This window comes from Heterodontus francisci, chromosome 7, assembly GCF_036365525.1.
Source record: "Heterodontus francisci isolate sHetFra1 chromosome 7, sHetFra1.hap1, whole genome shotgun sequence".
Taxonomy (NCBI): domain Eukaryota; kingdom Metazoa; phylum Chordata; class Chondrichthyes; order Heterodontiformes; family Heterodontidae; genus Heterodontus; species Heterodontus francisci.
Window position 1 is genome coordinate 85,251,318 of NC_090377.1, and position 19,920 is coordinate 85,271,237.

General features: G+C 39.6%; 1 protein-coding gene across 1 annotated transcript in view; it reads left to right on the top strand.

Moving 5' to 3' along the window:
* Window positions 1-461: 461 nt before the first annotated feature.
* Window positions 462-19,920, top strand: part of znf804a (zinc finger protein 804A) — a 353,950-nt gene continuing 334,491 nt past the window's right edge. Inside the window, exon 1 of the mRNA XM_068036278.1 lies at window positions 462-572. Coding sequence (XP_067892379.1) covers window positions 462-572 — 111 coding nt within the window. The remainder of the gene's footprint in view (window positions 573-19,920) is intronic.

Consider the following 19,920-nt stretch of genomic DNA (forward strand, 5'->3'; position numbering starts at 1 on the left):
GCTGTTGCAGCTGTATGCTGGTTGGACGAAGCTTGCCATGTGCAGACTCTGTGAGGCTGAGTCAGTAATGTGTAGAAGCAGCATGTGACATATGTACTTCTCAGACAGCTTTCAGTATTAGGCTAGTGGCTTTCTGCCATTGGCCCAGTGCAATGGACCAGCAGCTCTTTGTGGTGTATAATATTATGCCTGTGAGAGACTGAGGTTTAGAACACTCATTCGTGCAGCAGAGATGCAAAGAGATTGGGCACACTGCTTTAAGCAGGACGAATCAGCAGTAGACGGAAAAGCTGACTAGCTAATGCCTCATTTGCTTATGCTGATGTACCAGTGTGAAACAAGAAAAAAGAGGAGCGGCATTCATTGAGTGGTGTGTGTTCCCAACTCAGATCATCAGGAGGCTTCTCGTTTGCAGTCCACTCGAACAGTATGCACTGTGTGCATGGGAGCTACAGCATCATATGGCGTGCTACTATATTGTCATCAGCTCCACACACCTTAGCAATGGCCATTTCAGAAACATCAAGGGAGTTTTTCGGGGCCCACTCTGCAAGAATGGAAACAAGACACTGGTATTTTGCTTATGTTAAGCTTATTGCAGAAAGTTATTTGATCACTGACAGTTTAAACTTTACTTGTTTATCTAGTTGGTAAAATAAAATTCAGTATATATTTATAGTGATAATTACATAAATGTATTTGTGTGCTGGGTGAGATTTAAATCATTGCATTGCTATTTATTAGTAATTTTTCACAGTACTTTTTGGGTTAATGAAGCAAAAGAAAGATGCTGCACACATTAATTACTTGCAATAACTCAAAATATCAATAGATTGCTGTGATCAAATATTATGCAGGGTGGCTTGGAAATACTAGTAATATGCAGCAAAATGTAATTACATGTCATTGTATTATTTAAGATTCTTTAGCTGAATCACTCCTTACTTTAGTGCTTTTCCAAGTTCTCCAAATCACCTAGGACCACCTGTCATGAATGCAAGATTCCAACCGTTTTAGGACAGGGCTTGTGTTTAATGATTTGCTATTTTGTTGTTAACTGAATAGCAACTATGCTTAATTTATATACAGATTCGTTGTTATTTTCACCTCTCTTCCTTAATCCTCCAATTTGTTAGCATTAGTAGGCTGCCTGTCAACAGCAGTATGAAATGAATGCAACTTGCCAACATCTCATCTGTTCAGTTGCTGCCTGTTCTAAATTTATTTCATCCTAATTACTAGATGAACTGCAAAGGAATGAGAGGTGAAAGTGAAAAGCTCCTGGTGACAGCATGAACAAGGAATAATCAGCAGGGAAATCTGATAGCATTCTCTTAGAAACAGCTTTCAGGAAGATTTTATCTCCTAATATATGTCACGGAACCAGGGTTAGTCAGTTCAGGCTAGTGGAACATCATACTGCCTTTTTCACAAACACATAACACTGTACTAGTTTGGCAGTTTTATAAAGTTATACATAACTTTGTATTGATAAAAACAGCTTAAAACTGCTGGTCTTAGTTTCTCTGTCATTTTATAATATAGAATAAAATTAGCAAATTAACAAGCTAGCTTTCAAGTTCAATTGACTTTGTTTCTGGAACAACTAATATTGAGCCAAAATCTGAACATTAATTTAATGGGAAGCTGTAGTTTTTCACCGATAATTCACTCAGTCCGAAGTTTACTTAAAACTTAAAAACCCTAGAAAATTGTTAAGTCGTACTAACATTAAACCTAATAGTCCTTTATCAGCATGGCAACTGCAGGAAAGAATAAAGCAAAGCTTCTATAAAGCTTTGAAATTGTATTCAGCAAGAATAGCATTTAATTAAAGATAAGATGATGAATAATAAAATGATGAGCTATCTAGGGGTATAGAAATTGTGTTGCTCACTCACTCTGCACAGCAGCTGTTGAGTATGTTGTTAGTGGCTACCAAATGTGTCAGAAGTTTCATTAGCACCCAACTAGTGTTTAGATGTTGTTAGCGCATGTGCCAGAGGAAAAACAAGGGAAAAGAGCATATAAAAACCTGAAGTGCTTTAGCTCTTTAAACTATATACTTAATATATAAGTCTATAGCTCAGCAATACAAGTTCAGAAAACATATCAGAAAATAAATAGCTTGGACTGTGTAACATGTTGAAACAGAAGGTGTGAATATTTTTTAAGTTTGCAATGATTGTGCATCAGTAGCATGATTAATAATGATCAGTGGACCAAGAAACATTGTAATTAAAGACTGTAGTAATCAAATGTGGTTTTCTAGCAAAACTATAAATTAAAAGGATACAATAATGGTTCGTGGTATTCGGGAAAATTGAACATATCAAATATAAATATTAACTTTTTGAACACTAGAAGATCTTAGACAAAAAAATCATGTACATCCTGATTATGCATGGAAATTTTAAACGGTGAAAATTGCCAAAGATGAATCTAAAAACATTACAAGTGTACATCATAAGAATAAAAATCAGCAAATTATCTCAGCTAAGAACTAAGAAGTTGAAAAAACTCTGAAACTATACTTTGGTCTTTGTAACCTTTAGAAGACTGCAAATCCATTCCACCCAGAAGAAGTCAAAAAAGATAATGGAATGTTGCCCTTTATCCCGAGAGGGTTGGAATACAAACGGGAAGAAGTTTGTCCTTCAGGGAGACCTCAGGTGGAATACTGAATTAAGTTTTGGGCACTGCACCTCAGTACAGGGTACAACAGACTCATCAGAAAGCTTAATGGGTTAAATATGAGGGTAGGTTGAATAAACTCTGCTTGTATTTGCTGAAGTTTAGACAGTTGAAGGGTAAACTAATTGAGGTGTTTAAAATGATACAAGAATTTTCGAGGATAGATACAGAGAAGCTACTTCCTCTAGAACAAGGGGGCATAATCTTAAAATTAGAGCTAAGCCATTTAGGAATGAATTAAGTAGCACTTTCTTACACAAAGGTTAGTGGAAATCTGGAACTCGTTCCCAAAAAAATGATGGTGCTGGGTCAATTGCACTTTTCAAAACTGAGATGAATAGAGTTTTGTTAGGAAAGTGTATCAAGGGATATGGATCAAAGGTGGGTAAATGGAGCTGAGGTACAAAGTAGCCATGATCTGATTGAATGTTGAAATAGATTGGTGGGGCTGAATGTCTAACTCCTGTTCTTATGCTCTTAAAGAATACCTTAGTTTCCAGGACAGAGTATTACCATCAAGGTAAACACTGGTACAGTTAGGCCGAATAGAATTGACAATTTAACTAGTTTTATGTGATGTAAGTGCAGTTGTCATTTGTGATCTTAGGGTTTCCATTCACTACTTGAATATTAGACATTTCTAATATGATTGGATGTGTTCGAGATTATTTTTTTTCATAAAGCAAAGTTTAATATTGCAAGAATAATCCAGAACAGATGTGCAACATTGGGAAGGTTCTATGCTGATAATATTGTTTTGATAACAAACAAAAGACTGGTATCAGCTTCATTAGGTCAAAGTGGTTTGAGGCATGAATTCTTTATGGAAGAGATAAGAAATAACATCTAGTTATTTAATTATTTGTGTGCACTGGTGTATGAATAAACATTTAACATTTACATAATGGACCTACACTATAATTATTTTCATTAAAAATGAACAGAGAAAGGGTTCCATGGTTTAAAAACAGAAGCTGGTACTTTGAAAAGCGACCAGGCTGTGGCAGCAGTCAGCAAGAGAAGATGTGTTTTGTAGTCATACATAACGTTTTAAAAACAGTGCATGATACAGGCTGGTAAATGATATTTTTTATGTGCTGCAATAATACACGTTGAATTCTATCTCAATTGAGCAGAGCATGCTCAGCCAAGGTTTTGGGGAGTGATTACCATTGGAGTATTTGGCATGCTTCAATAATCTATAAATAGAATTTATTCAAAGGATTGTTTCATTGAATGTAAAATTGCAAAGAAGAATCTGCAAAACTTGTTTCCTTTTGAAAACCAAAGCATTGGTATATGGCGCGTTAGCAGAACTATTTAAGAGGGTGAGTCTTCGTTAGAAGATTTGGCATTCTAGGACTGGGACATTCATAATAATTTATGCCAGCTGAATAAATTTCATGAGTTCTACTTCTCACGTAATGTTATTTAGTTTACTTTATATACAGGAAAAATACAATAAGTTTATTTTTAAACATGAGGATCAGGCAATTATTAGGAACATTGCTCGCTGCCTTTCTGTTCTAAACTATTTGAATCAATCTGATTAAATTTACCAAAATATTTTGGATAATTACTTCCAACAATGATTTTAAAAAAATAATTCATGTCATCAGATACATTATTATTATATAAACTATCTAAATGATTGAATTAGCTTCAATTTGAAAATTTGACTTACAGTATCTTCCATTTTGAGTGAGCAGCAACTTAAGAACATAAGAACATAAGAAATAGAAGCAAGCATATGCCATATGATCCCTCGAGCCTGCTCCGCCATTCAATACGATCATGGTTGACCTTTTCCCTCAACTCCACTTTTTCACCCATTCCCCATAACCCTTGATTCCCTGAGAGACCAATAATTTATCTATCTCACCCTTGAAGATACTCAACGGTGCAGAATTCACAGCTGTTTGGGGTACAGAATTCAAAAGATTCACAACCCTCTGAGTGACGAAATTTCTCCTTATCTCAGTTCTAAATGATTGACTCCTTATCCTGAGGCTGTGCTCCATGTTCTAGATTTCCTAGCCAGGGGAAACAACTGCTCAGTGGCTGCCCTGTTAAGCCCATTCAGAACCTTGTACGTGATCATCTCTCATTCTTCTAAACTCCAGAGAATTTATTCAGCCTCTCATCATCGGACAACTCTTTCATCCCAGGAATCTATCTAGTGAACCTTCACTGTACTGCCTCCAATGCAAGTATATCCTTCCTTAGATATGAAGACAACAAATAACAACTCCAGGTGTGGTCTTGCCAAAGCCCTGTACAATTGTGGCAAGACTTCCTTGTTCTTACACTCCAGTCCCCTTGCAATAAAGGCCAACATGCCATTGACCTTCCTAATTGTTTGTTGTACCTGTATACTAACTTTCTGTGTTCCTTGTACAAGTACACCAAGTCTCTCTAAATATCAAAATTTTGAAGTTCTACGCCCTTAAAAAATATTCTACTTTTCTATTCATATGACCAAAGTAGATAACCTCACAATTTCCCAGCTGACACCTTGTTGCCCACTCATTTAACCTGTCTATATCTCTTTGCAGCATTGTTGTGTCTTCCTCACAACTTACATCCCTACCTAGCTTTGTATCACCAGAAAACTTGGATACATTACTCTCGGTCTCGTATTCTAAATCACTAACATAGATTGTAAATAGGTGAGGCCCGAGCGCTGATTTTTGCGACAATCCACTAGTTACAGGCTTCCAACTTGAAAATGCCCCCTTTATCCCTACTCTCTGCTTTCTGTCTGTTAATCAATCCTCCATCTATGCCAAAAATTATGTCAACTCCATGAGCCCTATGTTGAGTATTAACCTTTCATGTGGTACCTTATCAAATGCCTTTTGGAAATCCATGTGTACAACATCTATAGGCTTATTAATATTCTTCGTAATATCGTAAGCCTCTTCTTTTAATTTAATACAATCTTTAATGTATCTAGTAAGCCACATAATGGAGCATAACTTTGTTGAAAATTTTGAATCATTCCTTTAATTGTTTCTTACTGTTTATTTACCACCTTATTTTTTAGACTATTTATCCAATTAACCTTAGACAGGTCTCCCCTGATGCCTATGCAATTGGATTTGTTTAGGTTTAAGAATTTTGTTTTGGACTCAAGTATGTCGCTGTCTAACTTAATATGGAGTTCAAATGTTATGATCACTGTTTCCCAGAGGATCTTTTATTATAAGATGACTAATTAACCCTGCCTCATTACACAATATTAGTTCTAAAATAGCTTTATTCCTAGTTGGTTCCATAAATTATTGTTCTAGGTCACAAAAGTACATTCCAGACTATCTTTGCCAATTTGATTTGTCCAAGCTAGATGAAGATTAAAATCCCCCATTGTTATTACAATACCTTTGTTATAAACTCCAATTATTTATTGCTTAATATTCTGTCTAATAGTACAACTACTGTTGGGGGCCTATAATCTACCCCCACCAGTGTTATCTGAACCTTGTTATTTCTTATCTCACCCCATACTGATTTTACCTCTTGATCTTCTGAGCCAAGGTCTGTTCTTGCTAATAGCCTTATGTCATCATTTATTATCAGAGCTACTCTTCTTTTGCATTCTGCCTGTCTTTTTGAAATGTTAAATATGCTGGAATATTTATTACCAAACCTTGGTCACTTAAAACCATACAAAAAGTTTTCACAGCCTGTTGGAGGGGGACTCAGGCGTAAGTGCGGTGAGAAAGTCCCAGACATTGATGTTGGGTTGGGATCCCAGCATAATTCCGCCCTCTTCCAGCTTTTCTCAGGGCGGCCTTGAAGACAAGTAGTGAATTCCCTTGGATCTGTCGGATAGGTAATTAAGAAGTTTCTGAGGTTATTAAGAAGCTACTTATGAGCTGCTTTAGCCCTAAACCCTGGATTTCCCAGCTGGGGAATCTGTTTCCTAATCTGTCAGAAACTTGCCAGGGCCACCAAGTGCACAGCGGGAAGAGCTTCTTTAGTGAAACTGACAAGCTGGGAAGGCTTTGATCAGTTACACTGACGAGATCCAGCCATGGCCACTGAGAGATTGCTGTTCAAAGTGCTTCTTCTCTCAGAGAGTGCTCTCACTGCTTGACAGCAGATTACCAATTTCTTGGCAAGTACTTCACTTGTCTTGCACTTCACTCACCTGCGGCTGCACTTCCCTGATACCAGCCTTCAACACAACGTGGGAGCAGCTTATGTAGCTCCACCTTCCACCTCTGATGAGAGGCAAGAGCAGAGTCTACACCTCTGCCAACTGCACCAGCAGCAGCAGGAGCAACACTAGCTGCATTCTCCTCAGGCACATGCACAAACACAGGACAGAGAGGATGGACACCAAGATCCAGCTGGAAGGAGGTGAAACAACAAACAAAGGGTCTACAGACAGAGGATCAACTTTCTTGACATGTCTGAGCAGCAGGTTCAGCCTGTCATGGCAGGTCACTGCTGTCATCGGCAGCATCCTGGAACAAGAACTGCTTCCCTGTGGAGCAGGTGGAAACGCATTGGCAATAGCCGACAAGGGTGCTTGTCACTAGAGGCCATCCCCCCGCCACCCCCCCCCCGCCCCCCCCACAACTGGTTCTCTGTCTCATGCCACGTTGTGTGCTCTCTTCTGTAAGGATTTGAAAGCAGAGAGATGTGAGAGTTCATAATGGCGGAAATGGACTGGAGGGAAGGGTACCATTTGTGGGGGGACTGTGAGGCATAGGTGTGAGAAGGCAATAAGCTGAGAGTGAGTTTAAGTGCTGACTGCTCAGATGGGAATATGACGTGCCTGGAGAGAGAGGAATGAGTGGAGCTTCAAAGTGTGTTGGTCTGAGGAGTGCTATGCAGGAGAAATGCTGGGAAAGTCTGAGTGTGGGGCATGGTACCTGAAAGTGCTATGCCACTCACCTTTCCTGCCCTCTTGAGGTCCTTGATGCTCTTGCTGCCTTGTCGCCAGGTTCGGGGACCAAATGCCTGCTGCTGACTTCCTCGGCGGCTTCCATCCTGCTTGGTTGAAGATGTTGTTCTCTTCCTCCCACCTTTGGGAGAGCCCACCTCGCTGCAGCCACTCTGACCCCACAGCAGGACCTCCAGGTAAGAGTGAGAGATCAGGGGTAGCCTTTCCAGGTCTCCTCTCCATTCCTGTGGTTACTGCAGCCTTAAAAATCCAAGTGCTGGTGAGCCGTTGTAACCTATGCCGTGGTCCCTGTAATTAAAAATCCTTCCTTTGACAGAATGGACGTCATTTCATTTCATCTGCCATCCCCAACTGGGTGGGGAGCTCGGAGGCAAGATGACAATTGGTTTGCACTGAGACAGAGCAACGGCCAGGCGCGCTGTGCAGAGAGTCGGGTTCCAGACCTGAAAATGATCCCACCGTTCCGGCAGGGACTAAGATGAGAAGATTCCACCCCAAGTTTCTAATGTGATTAGATCAAACTCATTTCTCTTTATTTATGCCGATAGTTCATCTATCTTGTTACAAATGCTTTGTGCATTTAGATAAAGAACCTTTAACTTTATGTTTTTACCACTGCATGGACCTTATTCACTGATGCATTGTTACTGCTAAGCTTTCTGTTCCTTTCTATTTACTCTGCTTGATTTTACCCAAATAGCTACATTGCTGTATTGCCTCAACTTTGTCCCCAGAATTAAAACCCCTTCTTCCCACACCACTCTTTGAGCCACACATTTAATTCTCTAATCTGCTACTCTCTGCCAATGCGCACATGGTTTAAACTGTAATCCAGAGATTATTACCCTTGAGGTTCTGCTTATCAATTTAGAACCCAGTTCCTCAAACTCCCTCTGCAGAACCTCATTCCTAGTTCTACCTATGTTGTTGGTTCCTACATGGACCATGACAACTGAATCCTCCCCCTCTCACTCCATGTTCCTCTCCAGCCATGAGGGTATGTCCAGGAACCCTGGCAATGGACAGGAAATACAATATTCAGAACTTCTGGTCTTGGTTGCAGAGAACAGTGTTTATTCCCCTGACTATGCTATCCCCCACCGCTACCACATTCCTTTTTACTCTCCACTTTAATGGTCTCCTGCACCATGGTACCATGGTCAGTTTGCCTATCCCCCTGCAGTTCTTATTCTCATTCACACGGGCAGCAAGTAACTCTTACTTGTTGGACAAAGGCAAGGGCCAAGGCTCCTCCATTACTACATCCTGGATCCCCATAGCTGCCTGATTCGCAATCACACCCTCATGCCCCTGATCCTCTACCACCTCTAAAGTACTACTTAACCTAAGGATGTGACTGCCTCCCATAATGAAGGGCTGAATATTAACAGTGCACTGTGCTTTGTAGTGCTGCGCTTTGAAAGCGGCAGCCTTCTGACATAGAAGTGCTGCCACTGAGCCCCCGCTATATTATGCGTGGGGACTCATTTAAATGGAGCAGGCGGGGCGGCCACTGCGTCCCCGGCAACGGCATCTGGTGCCACCATGCAGGCGCCGGCACAATTTTTAAAGGGCTTCAAGCCCTTCAGTGACATTAAAATTTTTAAAGGTCCCAGTCTCCCTGAAATAAAAATTAAATTTTAATTCAACTTTAAATCCCGTCTCCCAGCCCCCAGTCGGTAATCTATATATAAATTGCCCTCTCCCCTAGAAAAAACTTTTATTGATATCCTGAACTTTGCCCCTGAAATTTGTTCCCTTTGACCCTCAACCCCTTCCCACCATCCCTGCAACCAATAATAAGTGGTTTCCCCACTACCCCTCCCCCCGCTCTGATAATTTTATTCCTCCCCCTTCACACCAGTGTTTCACCTTAGAATTCCAATGGAGTTCCGACGGCGTTTGAGTTGCAGCCGATAGGCTGTAAAATTGGCGTGGGACGGCTGCTGTCGGCAGGTAAGTTAATTTGAATGTTTATTATCCTCATTTTAATGTTTTAATGAAGACCCCGCTGCCAAGTGGTGGGGGTGGGTGGTGGGGGGGGATGCGTACTGAGGCCTCGCTGCCGTCGCTAATATCTGGTGGGGCGTTCTCGTCATCGTGGGTCGAGGTGGGCTGCTCCCGCTAGCATTTTACGGGCCTCCCCGCCGCGATCCACGACATCAATGGGCTGATAAAATTCAGCTCAAAGTGTTTGACACAAGCATACAGGAGGATGTCGTGTACCAGTTCTGTTTTGAGCCTTTATTTCACATGAAGTGTGACCAATAAAGATACATTTATCATGGAAAAGGAAGGCATTAATAATGCGTAACAACTTGTTCCATTGTTGAATTTTGCAATCTGAAGTAATTAAGTGTTGTGCATGTTTCGTACTTAATTGAAAGAGAAGAACTATAAACTGAAGGATATCTGTGAAAACATTTTATAAAAAAACATAATGGACATAAGAACTTTCCTTTAATAACTGGATATAACAATATTAGTATGAATCATTTTGTATATAAGGTTGCTCTAATCAGTAAGTCAAAAGTGCCTCTGATGGATGTGGCAGCATTTACAAGTTGCTGCATAACCTTTTTCTAAATGTGGATTAAACTAAATCCCACTTTGTACATGTTTTAATAATCTTAAATTACATCTGTCCATCATTTTAATTTATTCAGCATTAGTTATGATTTTATATTCTTACACAAGCAGTAAGACGCAACATAAATTTATGAAGTGCTGAAGACAAAATATTGAAGTTCCGATTAATGAATTAAAATGAACTGTACAAAACAAAAGCAGCTCAGTCTTTTTTTCCTTTAGTATATTAGGAAGTAGCATAAGTGCAAGTTGTAAATAATATATTAGGACAATTAGACTGAATTCTAAGTAAACGACCAGATTGACACGTGAATTATGTTTAGCATCATAGATGTCGTATCTGTGCCGGCCATGTTTGTTTACATCAGTATTCTTGTTTTTTTAAGCTTTGAGATTGCATTCAGGAGACTAGGCCCCATTTTTCGGCTCCCTTATACATGTGCTCTTAACATTTTCTCTCTTCAACTCTTAGGTCATCCCCTTGTCTTATACTTCTTTTATTCACAGACCACAAGGGATTAGATTGGAACCTCAGCTATAATGGTGGTACCTTCTGGCTTAGGAGTGACAAAGCATCTCTCAGAATCTTCAAATTTCAATCTAATTGATAGTTTGAATCTAGTAATCCTAACAAATCAAACTCTGCCAATTTAGAAGAAACTGCATTCAAATAGCACCTTTCATGACCTCAGGACATCCCAATGTGCTTCACAGCCAGTGAGGCGATTCTGCAATGTAATCACTGTTGTAATGTAGGGAAGTGCAGGAGCTAATTTGCACACAACGATGGTCCACAAAGCAGTGAGGTACAGATCAGTTATTTTATTTTAGTGATGTTGGTTGATGGATAAGTGTTGGTCAGGACACTAGAAATACTCCCCTAATCTTCTTCAAATAGTCCCATGGGATCTTTTACCTCTAACTGAGATGTAAACATTGGTTAAGAACTCATCTGAAAGACAGCACCTCTGACAGTGCAGCACTCCTTCAATACTGCAGTGAAGTGTCAACCTAGTTTCAGGTCTCTTTAGTGGGGTTTGAACCTATAACCTTCAGACTCACAGGTTAACGCTGCCACTGAGCTGAGACTGACACCTAAGCTAGAATTAGCTATCATACTTGAGGAGCAGACAGCATTTAGACTGGCTGAATGTTAGACTTTAAAGATATTCGAATGTCTTGGCACAGTTGATGATGCCCTTGCATAACAGCGTGTTACCACAGCAGGCAATAAACAGAGGCAGGTCTCAAAGATTGAAACCATTTAATGTAAAATCTCCAGTTATTTCTCTCAAGAAGAAAGGTAGGGAAAAGTGACAAAAATTCTTCGATACATTTCATGACGTACTCAGATATTCTTTGCAAGGTTATACTTTTATGGTGTATGCCACTTCTGTTAGCCTTAGAGCTTCATTGTAAATATTCTTACTATAAATACATCGAGATGCTAAAGCCAGAGGGAATCAATAACATCAAAAAGGGAAGATACAAATGGGAAGAAAACAACCATCATGAAATTAATAATATATTTGCATGTGTACTTGGTGGAGAATTTAAAATAGTTGAGTCAGTTAAAGGACTCATTTTGTGACTTTGCCCTTCACACAAGTGACCTATTCTTAGTTCGTTGGCACAATGCAAACATGTGTCCATTATTGCTTAATTATATTAGTTGATTTGACAGATATAATTATTCTGCATCATGATACAGTGGTGCTGTTAGAGCCAACAATAACTAATTGTGAGCAAACATAATTCCAACAGATATAAAGTGATATTTTGAACAGTTTTGCACAATGAGTGTTATGAATGTTTATTTGTAACTGTTGTTATAACTACAATTGGTACATGATGCTTCTTCAATTCTCTTATTGATATGTGTTTTACCTAGATGTGCTTATCAAAGAAGAATGCCAAATAATGAAAAGCTGATGTTTTATTCTTAAACTTCCTTGGTTTACTGATTTAAAATCAAAATCATTCACAATGAAAGCAGAATTTTGTAGTATTGGTGTACAATGAAATAGAGGTTGTGTTTTGAGTGCTTCAGCAGGAATTAGAATTATGATAAACACAGCCATGGATTTCCTTATTCTAGATGTGATATGGGTGGATCTGCCAATTCAATTAGGAAACAGCTGCTCCCTTGATTAATGAAATGAGGAAATATTAGTTCAGTTGCATCATGCTCTAAGTATCCTCTATCAGCAACAAGCCAGGTTTGATACATTTTTCGTCTAAGACTGCGTATATGGACATGCAATTCACATATGACAATGGATAATTCATGCACCAGTCCACACAGTTTTGCCATTATATAATTAAGATGCTGCTTAACATGACTCACTTCATATTCAGCTTCCTCCAACTCTTGCATAATTCAAAGCAATCTCTGCATATTTAACTTGATACCCTTGTGCAAATGATGAAACTTTGTTTTACTCTTCTTTGCATGTAATACAGGGTCTAATGCCACTCCAGATCTGTATTTCACATGAACGTAGACATTGATATCTTCACTGATGTAAAAAATACTGTTGTGGCTGGACGTACTTTCAGCACATCACATGCCACAGCTGTCGCTCCATTGCAATTTCACAGGAGAACATCACCGGGAAGTGTCTGATGACACCGACATCTGCTCCCTTAAGTTTTACAGTATTTTGCCTTTCATTTGTGAATAAATAATGATTTTAAAATGGTTATACTGTAAACAGAGGGCTTTGTTTATTTCACCTCCCACTTTCGCCCACATTTAATATATGATTTCTAAAGGTGCCACCCACTCACTAAGGAAACATTTTATTTTCAAACTCTCTCTTTCTATTTTCCTTTTATCAGCATTCTACCTTTTTATAATCATTCAAATGCAAAATTATTGGAGGAGTAAATCGAGTCGTGCCAGTTCCCAGTGGAGAATGGAAAGCACAATTCAAACATGAGCCTGAAGACAATCGCCCAAGGCCCAATCAAATAGCACTTCTTGCCTCAACTGCATGAAACCAGCAAGCCAATCATCCACAGAAATAAAACTATAAAGAAGTTTCTTGACATTTTGTAGTCCACCTCCAGTTGTCTCATTAAAGTTAGTCCGCTGAGGGCCTAGTAGGACCAAGTTTGCAATGGGGTCCTACAACTGGCATCAGAACCCTAATTTGCATATTCAAGGAGCTGAATGCTTGTTTCAACTGGTTCCCTGCACACTTGGAAATTGCTGGTTTCCAATTTGGCAGCCAGCACTCTTCTGCGGCTACCCCAATGCTCATTTCGTGCCCACAGACAGGTGCAAAGATGTTCAAGTTCTCCCCATTGTGTATTAAAGTTCCTGATTTAGGACAAGTGTTTTGACAATTAATGAATAGAAAAGATTTCCCATGATATTACACATGATAAATCAGAAGCTATAATCAGTGCAAAGGTAATTGCTGGGGCATTGTTGGGGGAGGGAGCACTTCTCTGTTGTGTGATTGCCACTGGAAGTTGGCAGAAAATATGAAGCCGTTGTAGCTGGGCAACAGCATCTGCACGCACTTGGAGCAGCCAACAGTATCGGCACCATAACCAGGTTGAAAAGAGCAAGCAAACTGTGTGGTAAGTGCAGTCTGTCCCACTCACGGTGAAATTGCTCTGCATTTCGTGACATGTGCAAGGCGTGCGGTGCAAAAGGACACTGGGCCCACCTATGCAGGAATTCTGGCTCCAAAGACACAGTCAGAAGTCACAGAACAGAGACAAACAGACGACAGGTGCAGAACCAGGACAACAGTAGCAAGGAAAGCACCAGAGACCTGCAAAAACCAAGCTGATACATGAGGTCCACAGTGAAAAAGACTGGAGACAAGACTCAGAGAGAAGCAGCTCTCAGACAGAAGACAAACAGGTGTTCCACATTGTGAACCTGACACACCATGTTGATGAAGTCCAACAACAGAAGCTTTCGCCACTATCAACATCATGTACCGAAGGAAATATGGCAAACATACACTCAAGGTCAAGATTGACACCGGCGCTAGTGAAAATATCCTACCAATTCCCAATCCTCAAAGATATGCACTGGAATCATTGCAAATCAATGATACAACTGACGACGGCCAGGTTATCTGCATATAATGGGTCACCCATTCTTTGCAATAGCACATTAACAATGCAATGTGGATGTTAGAACAAACGAAGGAAAATTGGAGGCAAATTGATGCAGGACAGGTACCAGTTTGGATAAATTACACCCAGTTGGAGGACTTAGCTCGTCACACAAATGATAAAATTATCAGGTGCCAACTCAGAAAACTTAAGGTATGGAAAGGTCAGGAATGTGTAAATACAGGATCTATGAGTATTGGAGTAGTGTTGGGAATACCTGTAATTCTGAGATAAGTGAGGGATACAATTACATGAAGTAGAAAATATAGGGGTGATAAGGGGAAAAGATTACATAGAATACCATGATATTTTATCCTACATTATGGAAATTGGAAAAGAGGTAGTTGGAACAACATTGTCTGAGTGTAGTCTGGAAAACCTGGTGGTCATATGTCCTCATCCTATATAAAACGGCAGAATCAAAATGTGGGTTTAATGCCACTGTAAATTACACCATGCAGACTAGGAAAGCATTGTCAGGGCTAACCCATGTGGCCTATATGGGAAAGGGGAGATATTGCTTAACCACCACAATGAAGGAGTACCAGTATGGACATAACCGACTTGTCCGGTGAACAACAGTATGTTTTGTTTCAACCCACAAATACCAACCAGGGTGGGGAAGATGGAGTTGCTAGACATACAAAAACGAAAGACAGAAAGTATTAAGGAGGGTTTGACAAATTACCTCCAGTAAAATAAATATACTATTGCGCAATTGCCCACACGCTTGGGTAAAGAGAGACAGCAGCTAGAAGCCACTGGTGTAGTGTACTACAATCTGGAACAACAGTTGAAGAAGCTACAAGATGAGATTGACGAGATAAACGATTCAACCTGGTGGGAGGACTTATGGAACTGGGGGGCAAACGTGCAGGTGCACCCCTGGTTTAGAATTATCTCCCATGTCCTGATAGTGGTTTTGGGTATCATGGTGTTATATGTGACATACTTAATTTGGAAACTTAAGAAATTAATTAGGCGATGTGAGAGGATGTATGAATACAGGATGGACAGCTACCTTAAAGACAATCAGTTTTCAAACTTGCTCTATAAAAGATAGACAATTAGTTATGCCACACAGGGGTGATTGTGTAACCTATTCGTAAATACTTAAAATGAATGGTCAATTTGCTCTAAGAATGAAATTGCGGCTATATTATGTTCGCACAATTGATTATGTAATGGTGATGATACAAATGCCTAAATGTATGGGATGCAACTATGTGCTGCTATTACTGTAGCCAAGTTACTGTTACGTGAATATGGGCCTAGGCTTGGAATCCCTGAAATCATATCTAGCGACAATGGCCCTTCACCTCTTGCTGGCGGCACAAGGGAGGGGGGGTGGGGGGGTCTGTGCAGCTCATCCTGTACGTTGTCATCCAACTCTTCCTTTGTTGCATCCGCTCCGTTTGCCGGTCACAGAATCTCCAGGGTCCTGGTGGCAATCCAACAACCCATCTCCTCCCTCTCCTTCTGAATCATGACCCCACTAAGGATGAAGCCCAACGGCTAGCAAACATAGAACTTGAGTGAGACCTGGCAGTTGTCCTTCCAGGACAAAAGAGGGGAAGTGTGGAACCTGAGGTGAGCCATCCTTGGACTAGGGGTGTGAGTTTGCTTGGTCAGTATGTTTCTCACGCAAACTGCTCCTTAGGAATGTACCATGTCTGGCTGATGAGATAAGAAGAGTGTTGTTGAAGCTTGATGTCTCTTTCTGTTGTTGCGCTGCACCAGCTGCAAGGCCAATGGTGAGATAGATATGTAAACGAAGGATTGAAAATTACTGTATCTTATTCGTTTAGAGCAAGAATTAAATTGTAATATTATTGGTGCTTTAGAATGCAAATTAAGGATTGAAATATTGTTGTAAGATTATTGGTTGCAAAATAGTATAATTGCCACTGTTTGACTGTAATTCTTTAGAACATTGCACTGAGTCTCAATGTGAGCTCTACTGTGTTTGTTCTCCTTGTGCACAAGTTAATAAAGTAGTTTGCGAGTACTCATTCGAGGAAGTTTGATTTATTTTGCTCTAGTTTCTTCAACAATGGAAACCACAAATGTTCTACCTAGTAGTTACGAGCGGACCAGCAGTGGCAGGACTACCAGCATGTAAGGATCTCGACATCATAACGATCCACGAGAGCATTGCCAAGAGGAAATTTCCAAGGACCCGGAACCTGCTTGCAGACTCTGGCCAGCATCAAAAGTTGCAGTCTGGAAATCCAGCAATAGTACAACTATGCCACGCCTTCACTTCTTTCGAGAGAACCACCAGCACCACAACGAGCCAGAACAGACAGGTATCTCCATGAGACCAAGTACTCTTCCCCAACAAGTCCTCGACCTTAAGCCCCAAGCCTTTAGACGTGGAGGATGAGGAGAGGCGAAGGACATGTAATGTCCTGAAGAGGCAAAGGAGGAATAAGTATTGTCCATTGGCTCTTCGAGATGAAGTGCCGGAGCTTTCTAAGAATGACAAGGCCTCAAAAGTGGTCATTTTGAGTATGTTAGCAGGCTGAAGGCAGGGCAACTGAGACTGAATGTGGAGAGGGAAAAACTTCAGAAAGAACAGCAACAGATGAAACGTAAACTCCCCGAGCATGAGTTCTCAAACCACCGAGACGATCTACGGAATTTTGAGCCTCTATATTTGTAAAGTTTAGAATCTCTATCCATGTGCAAATAATTTTGATGTTATTTAATTTTATATGTTCTTACTTTAAGCATACAAGACTTATCGTTGGAAAGAAGGGGGATGCTGTGTGATTGCCTTTAACAGTGATGTCCCTGCTCAAAGGAAGCACAGGCTGGTGAACTGGTGCTTATAGTGTTGGAACCCATGCTCCAACCTGGGAGCTCAGAATTAATGAATTTACCCTTAGATATCAGAACTTTAGATAATGTTGGAAATTAGGATAGAAATTATAATAGATTTATTGTATAAATTGATGTGGACCCTCTTGTCTTGCATGTAGAGAGTGAAGGCACGAAAGAAGCTGACACTACTGAATTAATGAGCTGGAATTGATTCTGTACAAAACACTATATTCTTTTGGGCTTCACCAGTTGAAATCATACAGTACTCTGTGACAGCTTGAATATTTGCTGGCAACCACTAATTTTTTATGAGGTCTTGTATTATCTTTTGTCTTTAATCAGTGATCCCACAAGTAATCAACCCACAATGTCAAATGAGAAGTGGGGATATTAAAAAACAACTCCACCATAAGACATAAAAATACTGAATGTCTGACGTACTGTTCCAGGTGGGAAACAGTGTTGGATTTCAGCTGTTAATAAATCTGCTTGAACTATACTCTCAGTTTATGATATCATCTGTATCTTCTGATTGGATTACTGCCTTGTAATCTGCTGCTGGCCACCTTTGTATGTTGAATTGATTACTTACTCTTCACCTTTTTTTGGAGAGAGGTGTTAAAACCACCAAAAGTCGAACTAATTCAATATGAAAGAGATTTATTCTTCCTGATATATATCTAATATAATAATAAAATGAGCTGAGACTTGAGTCAATTCTTGTCAATGATGCAATGTAAGTGCCTATACTATTCGTTCAATGACACATATTCCCATTCACAAAATACTCAAGCCAAAGGTAGAACCCATTTAACAAACATACAACATTAATACATGATTGTGTTTAGTAGTTTCCAAAAAATGTTTGAAAACCACACTGGTGCGAGAGAGAATATCGAAAATTTTGTTAATTTTTAAATGAGCCGAGTAAATATTTCTGGACGACTGGGAATAACTTGAGTGTGGGCAATTTGGCTGCTTGTTTATTTTAATTAAGTTTATAATGAGTTTAATTTTCACCACTACAAGTAAGCCTCATTTCAAAATTTGCAGTAAAGCCAGTCATACCCTAATACAGGCAGTTGAGCTGTTTTACCACAAGCTCCTGTCTCTGAAAATACACAATTCTGTGAAATAAAATCTGTCCATGCCTTCTTGCGCCCATAGAAGGGTCTAATGATGTTGCTTGCAGTATGTGTTTGTGTCACAGTTAAATTGTGTTTGCACCACGGTTTATAGTACCAGCAATGTGCAACCACCTTCCTTACTTAGTTTCCTTCTCTATCAGTAGAACAGTATTTCTGTGATAAACTGCTATACAGATGGCAGGCACAGTGTAAATATGGCACTAGAAATTCTGCCACTGTTGATTTCTCCATTGTTCGGTGAGACATTGACCTGAGCCCTGAGCAACTACAGTACCTCAATGCCATTCTTTGCTAAAGCATCTTGTTCTTCAAAAGGCCAAATTCTATTGTCCTGCTTTATCAGGGTTGGTTTTCAACAGGCTTAAGGCTGTTTTTTATTTGCAGGAGTATTTCAGGCCCACCAAATGACCTTTATAAATTTTTAGATCCAAATATACTTTTACTAAAAAGAAACAAATACGCAATATTTAATGTTGGTTTGAATAAAAAGCAATTTGTACATAATAGAACTAAACACTCAGAGAAGATTTCTTGTTTGCCAAAATGCTTAGTACACGGCTGTTGATGTTTCACATTTTGAAAGAAAAGCATAGTATGCATTTGTGCATGACTTCCCTTTTTGTCCAACACTGTTTAACATTCACCAGAAATCAATGGGCGTCTGAAGAGTATGATGTGTGTATGTGTGTCTACCAAGCAGTATGATATATTATCGATTGAAAGCAGCTGTTATTACTAATGATTGTGAGACATGTGGCTTATATGATCGCTGTTTATTTTTCCATCCCAAATCCTTGCCACTTACCTTTTATTTTAAAAGAACAATGGTGATAGAGGGAGTAATCATTTAGTAATGGGCTGTTTGCCACAGGCGTCATTACTATTATAGTCACAGCCTCATGTAATTAGCAGTACAACCATGGTGATTTCCTTTACCTCAGTGGGGCTCTAAGATGAAAAGACAAACTGATATGTAGAAGATGAATTCAAATGAAGTTATAATATCTGTTCTATTTTACAACAAACCTCCTATAGTGCTGTAAAATGATTCTAGCACTTTCTAAATGTTCATGTTGTTTTAGATATTAGATGTTGTGATGTTGCCGTCCTATTGCATTGCAAAATTATAATTATATGTTTAATAAACATACGACTTCCAAAAGGGGGCCAGAAAATGTGAAACAGTGGGGAGAGGGGCATACTTAAGACAGACTGGTAACTCTATGATATTTAATTAATCTTTTGTCTTGTGTTCTATATGGGGGGGAGGGTGCTCCTTGCTTCAGAAGACAGCCATGAATTAGCCAAATCAGAAAAGCCAAAATACAAAGCAGTCAAGAGGGTCCAAATAGCCTCCTTCTACTCCTTCTATGCTGAGAATATTTATTTCTAGTCATATGAAGACCATAGCTGAAGAATATCTTATTGTGACAGTGTTTAATTACTGCTCGGGCACCTAAGACTTCATCTACAAAAAAAAGATGAGGCACCTTTTACTCACATCACAGAAGTCACTCCAGTAAAAAGCAGTGTTTCCTGAGCCATACAAGAAGTGACAGTATTCAGTTTCCAAGACAAATTGCTGTGTAACAGGAAGGATGCTAAAAT